The sequence below is a fragment of the Pinus tabuliformis genome, chromosome 1_2 (genome assembly GCF_031772625.1).
Source record: "Pinus tabuliformis cultivar Carrire ecotype Pingquan chromosome 1_2, CPIR1, whole genome shotgun sequence".
NCBI lineage: Eukaryota > Viridiplantae > Streptophyta > Pinopsida > Pinales > Pinaceae > Pinus > Pinus tabuliformis.
This window is the reverse complement of record NC_142298.1, coordinates 541,320,694-541,339,108: the sequence shown is the minus strand read 5'-3', so window position 1 is coordinate 541,339,108 and position 18,415 is coordinate 541,320,694. Positions and strand designations below refer to the sequence as shown.

At 39.7% G+C, this 18,415-nt stretch overlaps 1 protein-coding gene across 5 annotated transcripts in view; it reads left to right on the top strand.

The window, feature by feature from the left end:
* The first annotated feature begins 3,002 nt into the window (after positions 1-3,002).
* The window catches only part of LOC149206731 (protein IN CHLOROPLAST ATPASE BIOGENESIS, chloroplastic-like), a 226,915-nt gene continuing 211,502 nt past the window's right edge, over positions 3,003-18,415 (top strand). For 2 of the 5 annotated variants that reach the window (XM_089395546.1, XM_089395544.1), the window contains exon 1: positions 3,003-3,359. In XM_089395546.1, the coding sequence (XP_089251672.1) occupies positions 3,263-3,359 (97 nt within the window). In that variant the 5' untranslated portion in view covers positions 3,003-3,262. The remainder of the gene's footprint in view (positions 3,360-18,415) is intronic. The other 3 variants (XR_016252586.1, XM_089395543.1, XM_089395542.1) reach the window with 3 other exon arrangements.

The following is an 18,415-nucleotide window of genomic DNA, read 5'->3' as shown; positions in this document are numbered from 1 at the left end:
TTTGTACAACCTGCACTGAAGAACGAAACTTTCGTTTCTGGTGGTTTCCGGGTCACAGATTGCTAAAAAATTCACAGTTTTTGCTCAAATCAGAAGCTATCAGTCAAGGACACACTAAGGGATGACAAGGAGGATGAAAAGCTATCACTAAGAGCTTATTAGAGTCCTTGTGAATCAGCTCTTCAAATCATAAACTTGCCCAGAAACTGAGCTAGAGTAGCTGCCCTCTACTTTGTATTTGAAAGATTCAAACACAGTTCGATTCGGTACTCCCTTTGTTTATGAAATGAATAGCAAAAACACAAACAACCAACAAGATACGCTCTCCAGCGGAGTCGCCAATTTGTTGTTGGGAAAAGTATCCAATACGGAATGACCCTATCCCACTCTAAGGGTGATAGTACCTCAGCAACAACTGAATGCAAAGCTATTCAAGATTACTTCTTTATGAGATGAGAGAGAGAAAAGAAGGATGATCTACTAACCGTTATCTTGCGCTAATAGTCGATCCAATCCTCACTCCTTGCTGCTTGCTCCTAGCTCCTTGCTCTTTCACCGGCCCAGCTACACAAAGATCCTGTAAAAGCACAAAGAAAGGAAACTACAAGAAGCATACATCCATAACTGATTCAAGGATTAGAATAAATCAAATATACAAGCATCAATTCGCCATAGAGACACATGCATATAGAAGAACCTCAAATACTTTATTAATAGAAGAAGTAAAGTTCTGAGAGTGTTACAACCACAATAGGCCCAATCCAGCAACACCTCCCAGCAGAAAGAAATCTCCTCTTCACCTCCTTCAAAGCAATCACCCAATAGTTCTATACTCAAACCAACAGCACTTCCTTACTTGCACAAAATTCCAGCCTCCATAGACCTCATGAGAGAGCTCTATATATAGGAGATTTGGAGAAAGGATGAGTCAGCTTGAGCTTGGCATGAAGCTGACTAGTGTCCTCTCCCACTTCAGTTATACTTCAGTTCTTGAGTCCACTTGGAGTTTCTTGCTTCCACTTGGAGATCTAGATCCTCTTACTCATCACAAGGCGAATTCCTTGATCCAAGTGTCATTTTGGAAGCTTCCTGGGCATTTGACACCTTGCAGAATGACTGTGCCACTTGGCCAATCTCGCCCAGCGCAGGTAGCCTTCATTGATTTTGACATTCAGCGCAGGTACAGAGTGGAGCAGTTGACATTCAGCGCAGATGCTCAGTGGAGCAGCTGACATGATCCAGAATTAGCTTGTTTTTGAGTGTTTTCAGGTGGAGAACTGATTTTCAGTGCTGTGGTTTGCTGACCTTGTTCCTCTAGGGGTAGGAACAACATGTTTAGGGACTTTGGATCCCTTAGATTATTGACATTTCATGCTTCATGCTGTTAGGCACAAAAATGTCTATAACACTACCCAACATCTTCCTTTTTTTGGCATCGACGCCGAGGTCTGGGTTCCATAGCCATACCATTGCCACGACCCTCCAAACGGGAGCTTCTACGCAGTGCCATGCTTGAGAACTTCCAAGGTAATCACTCCAACAACATACCCCACACTATGCCCAATGCACTACACACCTCGATGCACACCTGCTTCTTGTTTTGCGTGCAGTCCTCTGCTAGACCACCAAAAGCACCTTGACACCTGCCAACTTTGCCAGTGGGTCTAACTCCCTCCCTAAACTCAACCACAACTGTAACAAATTCCCTCCACCGAGCACAATGTGCTTCAATGCCAAGCCCCTTTCATTCCCAATTCTGGCCACTCGACACTGGTTCGACCCCAACAGAGTGCACCACCAAAAGAAGAGGCTAAGATGCCCACAGACAAATACCCTTCGAGGGCCACACAGCCCTGCACTAATGGGTTGAAGGGCCACAATATAACACAAACCCAATGCAACAAGAGGCAATTGGGGTAGATGCCTCCCCAATCTCCACTGATACTCTGCCTAACTCCATCAACGTTTCTAGGAATAAACCCTGCAATGAACCACAATTCATGTAAATTGCCAGGTGAGAGCCATCGACAATTTGGGATTCGAAAGCTCACCCGGTCTAGAGGACGCCACCAAGAATACATGAATAAATAAAAAGTCGAGGGGCCAAAGGCTCCCTTCTGCAAACGTGTGCCACCCCTGTCACAATCCGAGGTATGGCAGGTCACCCCTTCAAATCTCCAATACTCATCAATGAGCCATGAGTTTGGCTTAAGGCACTAGTTTGAAACGCATACCCTTAACTGCCATCGTCATAATAACATTACGGTATCCATCAATCGCCATATGAGACCCATCTCCCACCTACCTCCGCATAAATGTGCTCGAGCATCGATGAAGGGTTTCACACGGGTTTGTTGCTGGATGCCTTGCCATGCAGCCCACTTGCTTGCCATTCACATGGAGAGTCTAGGGGGAGGTCATGCACGACTTTCGACATCTTCGGGTTAACAAAGCCTAAATTATTATAACTCTTGGTGTATAGATAAGATAAGATAAGATAATTATATTTATGTCCAACTAATAACCACAAAGTAGGTCAAAGGGATTGTTGAGTACATTGATGTATATACAAAGTGGGAAAACCAAATGGTCTCCTATAAAAGATACAATGCATGAAGTAAATCAACATCTGACCCTAGCGAAGAAGATCCAAGGGCTAATAGGTCTAAGGATCAGATCCATCTCTCCTAACATCTAAGGCTGAATAAATAAGATTGAATTTTTTTTTAGATTTTTTTATTTTTTAATATACCTTTTATATTTAACAATTTTATTTAAAACCGCATTCAAATGGTCATCAACACATTTATATTTTAAAAAATTTAAATTTATTTTTTAATTCTCAAAATATTCAATTTAATATTTATTTTTAATCAAAACTTTAATACACTTTGACCAAATAAAAAAACAATATAACCCATATCATGTTTAGCAAATACGCGAGATAAAACCTTTATTTTTTATTTTTTGGTGCAGTACTAAAAACGCATGCCCCCTTCGTTTTATTTTTACATGCCTCATGTGTGGCCGCATGGTCGCATGAGTAGGATGAAGGCGTGTTTCAATCTCTGGCTTTCGTTCTCTTGTTGTCGTTTACAGCGGAATCCGGATAAGAGAACCTTTGAACCTTTATGAGTTCAAATATAATAACAACCAAAAAAAAACAGGCTTTTAAAACGAGCAGACATTGACAAAGAAAGGCTATAAGCTCAGGACAGAGCAATTGTAGTGCAAAGGAAAGAGGAGTCTAACACATAATATAATGAGTTTCGTTGTTGGAATAATAAAAGGGCCAAGTGTGGCAGCACTGCCCAAATTCCACAAGAGAGGGATTGTTAGATTCAGCAGCAGCTCTGCTGGTAATTAATCTACACTCATATTAAACATTATGACTTTCAGTGTCGTAGATTAACTTATCAGAACTAGAGAATATAAATCTAGTTTATGGTATGGAATCCAATACGGGCATTATTACGTCAAGACTGGTACTGTATCAAACAATATCCATTTTTCCTTAATTGTTATAGCTGTACTTAGATCTCAGTTTAGCTTATCTAAATCCCATTTGAGTATCTTAGAGAAGCTTTAATAAGTTAATAGTATATCAATATGAGTACCATTTCACTGAAGTCGCATTGGGTATTGTGGAGAAGATGTTACTAAGTTAATAGTGTATCCACAAGCTTATCATTTAATTGCAACTGCATCAAAGAATAAGGTTTTTGGATTTAGCAGGGCGCTGTCTCCTTTCTGGAAGGGAAGTGACTTGCAGTGCTTCCCATTATGGTTATAATGTGAGATTTTATATAAGCCTAGCAGGGCAAAGCATGTATATTGTTTTGTATCGTGGAAGTAAGAGTCAGCATCTTTTACTCACCATAATATATCACAACGTTGAATTAAGCTTAAGATGGGCATTTATAATTTATTGTCCTGCTTAGACCTATGAAAACAACTAATCATTCTAAGACTAGGCCCAAATTGGGAGTGCTGAGCTTTCGGTCAAAATCCAGTGGGCATCCTGAATTTTTTTTTCATGTAAGTCTGGTCCTCTGCCTATGCCTTCAAGTCATATTTCTAATAAGCAATATGAAAGATACGTTGTGTAGGATTGTAGACCTGGGCCCTTAAAGGCAGTGTCATATTTTTAATAAACAATATGAAAGATATATGGTGTAGCCCGGATGGGTAGCCCAGTTGGTTGAGGTCCCCCTTTGTCATGAGGCGTGGGTTCAATTCTCCTTGCTTGCGTCAGGGTTAGGCCTCGCAGTTTGGGCCGGCTGGTGTGTGGCTCCTTTGGGTGGGCTTGCCGGGGGTTATTAAGTGGAAATTAAACATCACTTTGGAAAAAAAAAAGAAAAAGAAAAGAAAAAGAAGAAAAAAAAGGATTGTAGACCACGGCCCTTAAAAGCAGTTTCTCAACATTCTTGTAATGTAATTAGGGAGGATAATATCTTTGGGCATCTATCTAAGTATCTCATATTATCCTCCCTGAGTAAAAGACATAAAGCTATCTCTGAAAGTTCTCCAAGGCAGTTTGAAGTTACAAAGACACTTTTGTGTGTATTTTCAAGGCATCCTCAAAACTGGCTGAGGGTTCAATTGGAAACTGGTTTGAACCTGCTGATGAACCAATTTACTAAAAATAGTTAAGATATGAAAAATTTAATTAAAAAAATATACATTCATCTATGTCAATGTAAATCCAAACCATTAAACACCAAATATCCAAAGTTTTCTTGCGTACTTATCATGTAAGGGTGAAATGATAAATCATAAAATGGTGTCGAGTGCGAGGGGTGGTTTACTCATTTTTTTTGTTGTTGTTTTTTTTCTCCATCTTTTGCCACATTCGTGTTCGGGCCAAAATGGTTCAAGGGGTAGTCAGTTTAACATTAGGGTTAAATCGATTGGGTTGGCTAGTTTTGGTTCAAATGGCTCTTAAAAAATTGGTCAAAAGTGGATTTAGAGACTTAAATGCATGAATAAAAGAGAGAAGAATTATAAGAGTTTGTGTACTATGAGGAGGGAGAGGAGGTTCTCCTAAAGTCCATATTTAATTCAAGGGAGAGATAATAGAAATTGGGAAGATTCCAGGGCCTACGATGAGGAGATCAACAATGGACAAAGGTATGATTTATACCTACTTAGAATATTAGGAAAGCCCCCTATTTGGTGGAGATTTCCAAAGGAGGACAAGTATCGACCCTTCAATGCGAAAGGGACAAAAAGTTAAGGCATCAATACTTAGGTCATGTTGGGAGAGTACAAACCTTAACTCTTGCAGAAGTTGGAGATCAAGTTGATAAAAGGAATGCAAATACTGCCATTTTCAAGGTGTAGTTGACATTTCCGTTGTTGGTATAAGGAGGGGAAGAAACTTCCTATATCTATGAAGAGTTTCAGACTTCTGCTCATGGGCTTAATTGTGAGCAAGGAGTTAAATCTAAGCGAGTTTTGGAGATTTAGCTCGGGATGAATTGGTAGGAGGGGAGAAAGATACTAGGAAGAAGGAAAAGGAAGTAAATTTGGGCTTTTTGGAAAGTAAAAGGAAGATAAAGCTTATTGGACCATGGGAGGAGAAGGTAAATACAGTTTTGAGAAAGTACATGGGAATGGAAGAAGTTAGATTCTTAATGGAAAAGTCCTTGATAGAGTGGTTCATGGGGAAACAAGTCAAGGAGGATTCTCTGTGGTGGTGGATGGAAAAGAACTAGTATGAAGTTTTCCAATATTTATTGAAGTTTCACTATCTAATTTTCAAGTGGCTTGATTTCAAATTTAGGTTTGATGCTGGTGTAGAGAAGTCAATAGATGGTGTTAGCACCCAGATTGGATTTCTTCAAAATCTAACTTGAGTGTCATCTTATTTTGTCAATGGGCACTGCTATTGCACAAATTAGCACCCTTATGAAAGTATCAACTGCAGTGCTACAAGGGTAAGCACATTTGGGAAACACACCATTATTGTGAAAATTTCTAAACTGAAATTCTATCACTGCAGCAACTATTTTATTTCACCTACTTATTATCTCAATAAGTTATTTACGAAATTCCTTTAGCAAATATTAAAATAAATTCTATTGTAGTTATCACACAATTACCCAAAGAAAAAATACATGCACAAGAATCAATCACATCGACACAGTTATTTTTGGACAATTGTCCTCGGAAAAACCCAATGTGGGAAAACCGGTGCAACAGATGAGGGCTTTATTAATCTTCAGCAACAATTGCTTTTACAAGGAATGATTTTATAGAGAAACTGAAAGAAAACACCTGAGACTTTCCCTCTAAGACCATCTGACACTTTGGAGACCCTGCTCCCACTTCTGTGTCACCCCTGCGTCACTCTGATTGACCCAGCGTGGCTCTGAGTGGCTCTGCGTCAGCCTGCGTAGGCCCTGCGTCTCTCTTTCTACGCTGTCTTCCACTGCCCCTACGTCACCTCCTCCTCGATCACTGCCTGCTGCTAAAGCCCTCATCTTCCTCCAACCTGTAACTCCCTTTGAAATCGATCTCCTCTTCCTTGAGATACTGAGTATCTGCTGTTATGTCTCCAAATGATCCTCAAGTCTTCTCTTATACTTTTCCCGTTGATGAATCAACGACCGAGATTAAGACCCTAATCAACGGCTAAGATTAAAATAGACTTGATCCTCGTCTCTTAGAAGCTTCTCATCTTTATCTTTATTAATACCCATTAATATTTTTATTTTCCTAAGTTTAAACTTAGGAACCCATTAAAAATATTAATTATTTTAAGAACTCCTCATTCAGATGGAATTTCTCAAAACGATTTCTGGGTCTTGGAGATCTCATGTGCCTTAGCCGCTTCTTCAAATTTCAAGGCTAGAGCACATCCGATGCTATCAAAAATCAACACTCCCTATTAGCGAGGAATGTGCTCTAGCGATGTTTCAGTATAGAAACATCACACTGATCTTCCACATCGGTACCTGTGCTGATGCTTGGCTTGCTACCTCACATCCCATGCATTGCTGCTTCCTGTACTGCTGCCCATGACTCTGCCACTGCCATTGCTGTTGTTGTACTGCAGCTCCCTCTCAACCTGCTACATCATGCTGCTCATAGCACTGTGACTGCTAATTGCTGCACTGCAACTTTTGATACTTATCCATTATTGAAATGAATTCTTTACCATCCCCATCTTCTCCCTGAAATGAACAAACTTTGTTCTTCCTAGATCCTTGGTGAGGATGTCTGCCACCTGTTCTCCTGTAGGAGTGTACCTCAACTGTACTGCCGCACGTTGGACTCAGACTCTGACAAAGTGACACCTGATATTGATGTGCTTCGACCGATCATGAAATACTAGATTCTGAGAGAGCTTGATGCAACTCTAATTATCACACATGATTTTAGTTGCTTCCATCCTTCTCCTGAATAGATTCACTAGCAATTTCCTAAGCCATATGGCTTCGCACGACGCTGTGCTAGCTGCCATATATTATGCTTCAGCTAAGCTCAGAGCCACAAATTTCTGTTTCCTACTGCACCAGGAGGTCATTCTTGACCCAATGTTAAAACAGTACCCAGTTGTACTTTTCTGATCCGCTGAACTTCCAGCCCAATCTATGTCAGTGAACCCAATCAGCCTGATGTCATTGCCTCTGGTATACAATAGTCCATGCTCGACTGTTCCTTGTATATACCTGAGAACATGTTTGGCTGCTGCCCAATGCGCCCTCTTAGGTTCTACCATGAATTGATCGAGGAGCGTAACAAATGTCTGGTCTAGTATTGACCAAATACATCAGGGACCCTATGAGTTGCCTATACAAGGTGGGATCAACATCTTTATCTTCTGATGCATCAATCTTCTTCTAGTTGGTGATCATTGGAGTAGCCATAGGTCTACAGTCCTGCATCCTGAATCTCTTCAAGATTTTTGTAGCATATCTCCCTTGTCCCAGGAAGATCTCACCCTTCTGTTGCCAAACTTCCAACCCCAGAAAATAGTGCATCTGTCCCAAATCCTTCATGTCGAATTCTATGGCTAGGTTCTTCTTTTAGTCTTTGATGAGCCTGGATGATCCTGTCAGGAAGAGATCATCCACATATAACACTAGAATTAGAGGCTCATTCTCTACAACCAGATAGTAGAGATTAGGGTCTGCATCACTCTTGACGAACCCCATCTTCTGCAAGTAGCCATCAATTCAACTGTACCATGCCCTAGGTGTTTGCTTCAGCCCATACAAGGCTTTCTTTAATCTGCATACATGAGATTTCTTCTCATGTGTTTCAAAACCTTCTGGCTGTTCGATGTATAGTTCCTCTTCTATTACCCCGTTCAAGAATGCCATCTTGACATCCATATGATGAATCTCCCACCCCATCTGCGTTGCAAGAGATTTCACGGTCCTAATAGAAGTATACCTGGCTATTGGTGCGGAGGTTTCTTTCGTAGTCTATCCCTTCCTTCTGAGCATATCCCTTAGCCACGAACTTGGCTTTGTATTTCTCCACACTGCTGTCTGCAACATATTTGACCTTGTAGATCCATCTCGAACCTACCACTGATCTGTCCTGAGGCCTAGGTACCACTTCCTAGACATCATTGACCATTATAGATCTCTATTCCTCCAACATAACATCTACCCTACTTGATGTTGAACGGCCTCCTAAAAACTAGAAGGTTCCCCAACTTGAGCTATTAAGGCCTGGTATATGTCTGGCTGTCTTCTCTCCCTTTTACTATTCCTGGGTGCACCAATGAAGTCTTCTGCATCCCGTAGAATTTGTCGGACTTCCAGGCTCTTTCTTCCACTGGTAGTAGGTACATCTATCAACTCCTCTTCTTCCCGAGATTCCTCCTGTTCTGAAGCCTTGTCTTCAGGAGGATTTCTGGTACCAGTTTCCACTGGTTGAAGTGGTATGACCAATGAATCGTCTTTCGATTGCTCCTCGGAAGGCATTTCTCAGGATTTTCTGAAAGCTCTATCCTCCATGAACTTTACATCCCGCCGAGCTACTACCTTCCTACTCCCTGGAAGATAGACTCTATATGCCTTAGCATTCTCGCTATCCCACAAGATATCCTTTCTCAGTAGTTTGATCTAATTTCTTTCTCGTCTCTTCAGGTATACGACAATATGCCAAACTCCCAAATATCTTGAAATGACTGACTTCATGTGTCTTCCCAATGAAGACCTTCTCCAGAGTGATTTTGTCCAATGCCTTGTGACGAGTCCTATTCTGGACATAAACTGCCGTGCTGCATGCTTCTGCCCACAAGAATTTAGGCATATCCTGATCATACAACATTGCCCTAGCTGCTTCCACAATAGTCCCGCTTTTCCTTTCTGCTACTCCAATCTGCTCTGGATTGTAGGGAGTTGTCAACTCTCTTCTGATGCCTTCCTTTGCGCAAAAATCGGTGAAGTCCTTGTCAACATACTCTCCACCATTGTTCGAGCGCAACACTTTTATCTTCTTTCGTGTCATATTCTCCACTAGAGCATTGGACTATTTGAATCAACCGAAAACTTCATCCTTGGTTTTCAGAAAGTAGATCCAAGTCTTCATGGAATGGTCATCGATGAAAGTGATGAAGTATTCGGCACCACTAAGAGATTTTGTGGACATCGGTTCGCAGATGTCTGAGTGTATCAATCCTAGCACACTCTTCGCGCTATTGTTACTTCTGGAAAACGCAGCTTTGGCATACTTGCCCAGAGCATACCCTCTACATACGTCATCCTGTTCAGTACTTAGTTCTGGAACTCCTGATACTGTTTTCTTGAGAATTCTTAGAGCCCCATGGTGTAAGTGTCCCATCCTCCTGTGCCATAGCTCATTCAAGTCTTTGTCTCCAATATTGCCTATCAGTGCTATTGTTGATTCTAGCTGTAACCTGTACAACCTGTTAATTCTGATTCCAATCCGAGCCTTCATTTTCCAACTTGGGTGTTTGACATATACTTCTCCTTAATGAAGAAAATGTCATAGCCCTTGTTTTGAAGTTGAGATATGAAAAGTAAGTTCATCCCCAATCCCGGCACATGTAGCACATTGGTTGCTCGAAGTTGTTCTCCTGCTTCGGTACACTTTGCCTTATTCCCCATGGTGATCTGAAAATTCATTCTTTTTTCCTGATAATCTGTAAAAACATTCTCGGATTCCTGTCATATGCCAGGAAGCTCCACTTTCTATATACCAAACCTCCGAGGAGACAGAGCTTGCAAGGCAAGCGACTTCTTCTTCCAATCTGGAAGCTAACATCGAATATTCGTCCCTTGTGCATTCTTCTGGAAATCTGCACGAGTCCCCTCGAGTGGATGCCTCTGCAACATACTCTTGACCCATAATTGATTTTTCTTTCCTGTTGTTGGATCTCTCCTCTGATACCATGTGAAAATTTCTAAATTGAAATTCTATCACTGCAGCAACTGAGTTATTTCACCTACTTATTATTCTTAATAAGTTGTTTACGAAATTCCTTCATTAAATATTAAAATAAATTCTACTGCAGTTATCACACAATTACCCAGAGAAAAAATACATGCACAAGAATCAATCACATCGACATAGTTATTTTTGGACAATTGTCCCCAGAAAATCCCAATGTGGGAGAACGGTGCAGCAGATGAGGGCTTTATTAATCTTCAACAAAAATTTCTTTTACAAGGAATGATTTTATAGAAAAACTGAAAGAAAACACCTGAGACTTTCCCTTTGAGACCATCTGACACTTTGGAGACCCTGCTCCCACTTCTGCGTCACCCCCGCATCACTCTGATTGACCCAGCATGGCTCTGAGTGGCTCTGTGTCCCTCTGTGTCAGCCTGTGTAGGCCCTATGTCTCTCCTCTGGATTGCATCTCTCTTTCTGCGCTGTCTTCCACTGCCCCTGCGTCACCTCCTCCTTGATCACTACTTGCTGTTGAAGCCCTCCTCTTCCTCCACCCTGCAATTCCCTCTGAAATCGATCTCCTCTTCCTTGAGAATCAAATTTCCTTGAGATACTGAGTATCTGTTGGTGTGTCTCCAAATGACCCTCAAGTCTTCTCTTATACTTTTCCTGTTGATGAATCAACGACCGAGATTAAGTCCCTAATCAATGGCTAAGATTAAAACAAACTTGATCCTCGTCTCTTAGAAGCTTCTCATCCTTATCTTTATTAATACCCATTAATATTTTTATTTTCCTAAGTTTAGACTTAGGAACCCATTAAAAATATTAATTATTTTAATAACTCCTCATCCGGATGGAATTTCTCAAAACGATTTTTGGGTCTTGGAGATCTCATGTGCCTTAGCCTCTCCTCCAAATTTCAAGGCTAGAGCACATCCGATGCTACCAAAAATCAACAATTATCACCTCAGGGCAATCTCCCCTTCACTCTGGGTCAACTCCTTGATGCCATGGGGGGTATCCCATCTATGGAAATGACCCTGTAAAGTATATAGTTGTATGCAGAATGCAATTCACTTCAAACAACACACACCTCAATACATAGTTAAAGAGACCAACACCAATCAAATTGTAAGATGCCTTAAGAATATTTCATAAGAAGGTAGGGCATTAAACACCATGATGTAATGAGGGTGAGGAGTTAATTAATGAATGCTTAAATCTGAAATAGAAGATAAAAAACAGCAGAAATACAAATCAACACTTATGATATCACTCTTTAAGCTAGAGAGTAAGTATCTTTTATCACACAGGAGTGAGTTATGTTTGCACAAATCAAGGACAAATGATATACTTGAGTTACCTCTTGACAATATGCTATAAATTGGACAAGCTTGCCGCTGTCCACAAATTCCAAGATCTGATAAAAACACAGAAAATGTAGATTTCGGGTAAGGAAAAGCCACCCAAGCACCTAAAAGCACTTTAAATGCTAAATCTTGGATGTGTTGGATAGGGAAATGAATATAATATTGAGAAACAGCCCAACAATGATTAATTACATGTCTTAATGAACAATAATCATGAAATTAGTACAAACTTGTAAAACTAGTTGGTGAATCCCCCTAGGGTTTCACCAAAAATCTCCAAAATGAAATATAAATGCAATAAAGCACTTAGGAGATGAATTTCATCATTAGAATGCATTAAATAAGCCTAATAAACAATCTAAGAATGAAAAATAAGCTAGAGTAGGATTAGAATGCACATTTTAGGGTTTCACCAATTATAATTTTTCTTGCCGTAATTAATTTCCAGAATTAGTAAATGCCTTAAAGTAGTCCACAAATAGTTAGATAATACCTTGGTGCACAAATCTATGGGGCCATTTTTCCTAATTAGGGTTAGAAATAAACAATTAAGTATAAACCCTTGGATAAAAAGTGTCTAGAAAGTAAAATTCAATTGTTAAGTTTACACTAGACAATGACTAAATCTTTTTGTGCAATTTATTTTTTTATATTTTTTTGTATTTTTATCTTTTACAAGACAAAAATTAAAATTATTTATGTTTTTAAGGTTTTTTGGTTGGTTGTTGGGAGTTAAGCTTAGTGCCTTGTCTCCACTTAGGGCTTATGGGGTCAAGTAAGATGCCCCTTTTAGAATTGGATATTCAATGCTTATGGATTAGAATAAAAGACTAGGGTCTAGTGACCAAGTGATCCATTGTCTACTCATGGCAAGTTATGAAAACCAAGGCTCGACAAAAAGGGTTTCCTCAAAGGGAATAACTTTCATCGACAAGATCAACAACAAAATAGAAAATAATACTTAAAACCCTTGTCAAGGATCATGAAGCTAAAACAAGCAAGAGATTGAACACTTACAATTCAACTAAGGAGAATGGAAGAGATACAAAGGCTGGATGTCCTCCTTCCAAGTGACAAAAGTTTGCCCTCTAATGAATCGATCTTGCTAGTTAGTGGAAGTCTTGATCATTCACAAATATATCTTCAATGAACCAAGAAAAGTAGGCAAGAAAGAGAGAGCTCCAAGGAGTTGACACTGAAACACCAAGTAAAGATCTTCTATTAATGGCTTATGAGAATGATCTCCAATAATTTACAGCCATCTGGAATGAGAGGAGGGCCTATATTTATACAAGACACTCACAAATGCTCCTCATTCTTTATTCCTTATTTTTAGCCTAAGGAATCACACAAAAATGACTTGTCATCCACACAACTTGGAGACCAAGTCAAAATACAAAAAAAAATGATGCTTTCATATTGTAAAACCCTCTTAGAGAGGTGATGCGACCCTTAGAGGAGAGTCGATTTGCCTTGAGTGTGTAATGTTCCATTTAAAATGCCTTCAAGAGGCCTCAAAATAAGGCAAGCAATGATCCTTGTCCCTTCCTCTAACGTCTACCTCAAATACGTGAAACAACCTCTTCAAAAGTCAACAAAAGGCTTCTAAATGTGGATGGCTCCTTTATTTGGGCTATTAAGTCTTCAAATCATGGTTATAAGTTGTCTCCACATCATCAAAGTGGCCTTAAGTGATTGCCATGTCATAATGTCAAGGTGACACATCACTTCAGTGGCGCCTCCAAGTCCAAATAAGCTCAAAATGAACCCCACGATTGTCATAAATGCCCACACATGTGGGTTGTCCCTCATTAGTGACAAAAAAGTCAGCTCAAAAGTGTAAAATAATGAGAAATCTCAGCATCTTCCATGTCGCTTGTATAAAGGGTGTCCATGTGGGTGCAAACAACCCAATTGTGCCTCGAAGAATGTGACTGATGCCTCAATATCCGTGATATGCCTTGAGAATTGTGAGACTGCATAGGGAAATGTGAAATTGGATTATCATGAGTATAATCACCTCCAAGGTCTCACGACCAAAGTGTGGTACATACATAAGAAACAAGGGGTCCATGTGGGATAAATAGGTGTGCTAAACCATGGGTGTGACAACCCTTACAAAGTGCAATCACCTTTACATTGCAAATAAAATAGGTTAAGGCTCCCATAAGTCATGTATTCTAGTAGATTCAACCCAAGATGCTTGAATATCTACCCAGGACATAAATGCTCGACTTGATGGGAGCTACCACCATCAAGGGATATTCAGCCACAACAATAAAACCAAATACCTTGAGAATGGGGATATTATAACCTTAGCAATAATAACAAGTTAATTAGTTTAATTAAAAGTCAAAGGGCATAGACCCTTTCTCCTCGTGAGCAGTCAGTGCTATAAGTAGACCTCAGGTATATACAAGGAATAGTCGAGCATGGACTATTGTACACCAGAGGCAATGACATCAGGGTGAGTGGGTTCACTGACATAGATTGGGCTGGAAGTTCAGTAGATCGAAAAAGTACAACTGGGTAATGTTTCAACATTGGATCAGGAATGACCTCCTGGTGTAGTAGAAAACAGAAATATGTGGCTCTGATCTCAGCTGAAACAGAATATATGGCAGTTAGCACAACTTTGTGCGAAGCCATATGGCTTGGGAAATTCCTTGTGAATCTATCAGGAGAAGGATGGAAGCGACCAAGATTTTATGTGATAATCAGAGTTGCATCAAGTTCTCTGAGAATCCAGTATTTCATCATCGATCGAAACACATTGATATCATGTGTCACTTTGTCAGGGACTGTGTCCAACGAGGGGCAGTACAATTGAGGTACACTCCAATAAGAGAATAGGTGGTAGAGATCCTCACCAAGGCTCTAGGAAGAACAAAGTTTGTTTATTTTAGGGAGAAGATGGGTATGGTGAAGAATTTGTTTCAGTAGCAGAAATGGATAGTATAGGGAGTTGCAGTGCAGTAGTTAGCAATGGCAGTGCTATGGGCAACATGATGCAGCATATTCAGAGGGAGTTGCAGTAAAGATGTTGTAGTGACAACTGCAGTGTCATGTGCAAGAGTACAGGTTGCAGTAGCGCAGTAGATGAGGGGTAGAAGACAGATGCCATGGATCAGTGTGGTGTTTCTATTGGGAAGCACTGCTAGAGCACATTCCTCGCTAAGAGGGAGTGTTGATTTTGTGTGGCATCGGATGTGCTCTAGCTCCAAAGTTTTGTGGAGGGGGCTAGAATACATGAGATCTCCAAGACCCAGAAATCGTTTGGAGAAATTCTACCTGGATGAGGAGTTATTAAAATAATTGATATTTTTAATGGGTTCCTAAGTCTAAACTTAGGAAAATAAAAATATTAATGGGTATTAATAAAGATAAGGGTGAGAAGCTTCTAAGAGACGAGGATCAAGTCTGCTTTAATCTTAGCCGTTGGTTAGAGACTTAATCTCGACTGTTGATTCGTCAACAAAAAAAGTATAAGAGAAGACTTGAGGATCATTTGGAGAAATACTAGCAGATACTTAGTATCCCAAGGAAAATTGATTCTCAAAGAGAAGATCAGTTTCAGAGGGAGAGTTGCAGGATGGAGGAAGAGGAGGGCATCAACAGCAGGGAGTGACTGAGGAGGAGGTGACGTAGGGATATCAGAGAACGCAAAGGGAAGATGCAGTCCTCACGCAGGTTGACGCAGAGGGAATCAGAGTGACGCAGAGTGACAGAAAGGTGACGCAGAATTGGGAGAAAGGTCTCCAGGGTGTCAGGAAGTTTCCAGGAAAGGGATGAACTTTGCCTCAGGTGTTTTCTCTCAGTAGTGTCTCAGTTTCTATGTAAAATTCTTCCTTGTAATGCGATTGTTGCTGAAGATTTATAAAACCCTCATATGTTGCACCAGTTTTTCCACATTGGGTTTTTCCGGGGACAATTGTCCAAAAACAACTGTGTTGATGTGATTGGTTCTTGTGTTTGTATATCACTGTTATTTTCTCTATGTAATTATGTGATAACTGCAGTAGAGTTTACTTTAATATTTACTGAAGGGATTTCGTAAATAAGTTATTGTGAGAGATAAGTAGGTGAAATAAATCAGTTGCTGCAGTAGAATTTCGTATTTGGAAATTTTCACACAAATCAAAGACACTGCCACTACAAGGTCTCTCTTACTGTCATCAAGAGAATGACATTAATGTCATCATCAATGTCACTATTGTCATTAATGTCACTGGTATACAATGCTGCCAATTATCACTGTAGGTATCACCATCATATATGCTGTCACATCTGTCAATTGTCATATGCCATACTATATTGTTACACACACATCACTGCCAAAGAGATACAACATCACTGTCAAGGAGATGCAACAATACATAAAGTTCTTTGTCATACAAGGTCACAATCATCATATCGCAGTTATATATGTATAACCTGGTCAAGCTCATTTACGCCTCACTGTCATATAACCACACACATCCTCATTTCTGTAGCTGTCAGATCAAGGATCACTGAAGGTCACTTTTATGGAAACACTACAATACATCAGAGTGTAATCAAATCACTATCATATAATAAGGTTATTGTCAATGTCTAAACCATAGTTATATATCAAGGTTACTCATGTGCAACAAGGTCATGGACATATAGATCATAATCATGCTTCCAAGACACTATCACAGAAGTCACAGTCTCACTGTTTTGTAGATCACTTCCTTGCAATCTCATTGTCATATAAGTTACTGTCGACAAGCTTACTTTTAAACGATCACTGTTAAAGATGCACTGTGTTAGATTGCTCCTTTTGTCTCAGACCAGGATACCGGAGATCTGTATTGCTGCTTCAAGATTTGAAGCAACAGGGACAGAGGTCAGTTCTACACATTGTATATTTATGTCATAGTTAGGAGGAATGCAAGTCTGTCCAGTAGTGATAGCATCATGAGATAAGCAGTCAATCCTATAGCTAATTTAGCACTTAGGAATTAATCTTCAGTGACCACTTCAGACATTTAAAACTGGAGAGTACTTCTTCAATGACAAGGCCTACAGACTTATAGTTTCTTTGCTATCTCAAGTACTCACTTTTGAATGTTTTTATTCAACACTGACAGGCACTGGAAATCTATCTCTGAGACGAATTAGTGACAGTAGGGCTCACAAAGTAACACATGATCTTTTGGAGGAATGTAGCAGCAAATCTTAAGCAATGCATTGTAGTAAAGCAAACATCATTCTGTCCATAGTCTACAGTTGTTCACAAACCTTAGTCAATTTGTTGCAGAGAAGAGTATTTACAGGGGTACCTAGGTAGCTTACTGATTAGGGCTCATCAATGAAAGGGCCACACATATATGTATGGTTAGGCTTTTGAAATCAGTCCAGAAGATGTTCCCAAGCAACCAAAGCAAATTTCTTGTGTGCACAAATTTCTTCACTGATTTTGTGAGACTGCATAAAACTGCCCTAACCCACTGTCTTGGGGTGCTCATGATGTCTCAACAAACAAAAACCTTATTGCTGTGCCTCAAGACTAAGATTAGTATAAGATGTCAGAAGTTGCCCTAATACACAGGCCATAGGTGCTTTAGGAGCTCCAAGCAGATTCAGACTTCAATGTTAGGCCAAAAAAAGGAGACATATCTATCCATAAAATGCTTAGACGTACTGCCCTAAGAGGGTTGAGACTCAGTAATGGAGTATAACCCTTCTGCCTGTTCAAAAATCCAAACAAATCCCATGCAAAGATGTGACAAGGGCGTAGAAGAAGAACGACAGAGAATCCTTGATCAACGAGGGCAAAAATATGATGGAAGAGCTTCAGATTTCGACCTGTCCAACAAGAATGAATCCTATGGTCTCAAAACAGTTAAATAGAAACCTTCAACACTTCTCAAAATTTGTCCTTCTCGCCTGATTTGTCTCTGCTCCACAGGGTCGTAATTATTTCAAAACATTGTTACATTAGATTAGCATTTTTATCTTTGATATGTTTTTGGAGAACAATGTAATCAATATATATAGTGATTAGAGGGCTTGAGTTAGGGAAACCGACTTTAAGTGAGGACAAAGCTGACCCATGAAATCAATTTAAAATTTAATCTTTGTCCATTATTTTTGAAACAACTTGTACCTCGGAGGGATCCTATTTAATTTAAATTTTAAACCAAGCACAAAATATTTTTTAAGTTATTTTATTAAGGAAACTTAAGTTAGAGGATTATGTTTGAAGAAGATGAGAACTTCGATAGTATTTAAATCTTGATGCCCTCTGCAAGTACTTTTAAGTTAAATCTTGACACCCTCAACTTAGCCACAAATTCTTTTATTTATTTTATTCGTTAAGGAGACCTTTTAACTTCGCAATAGGGTTAGCAAATGATAGGTTGCTATATTAAATTTTATATTTTATCCTTATGGTTGAAGCCAAAATAGAGCTGCCACCTTATCAATATTTGGGGTTTTTGAACTTCCGACAGACATATCTTTCAAACCGTGAAGGCCTACGATATGCTCCACATATCAATATGATCAATGTGACGAGGAGAATCCAATGGTGAGGATCTCCAAGGAAAATTTAGTGATTTGCTTCTTCAAAAACCTCCAACAAGTGCAGGGTATGTCCATTGTCCAGGGAATCCAAACCCTAGGGCTAGGGTTTCCAA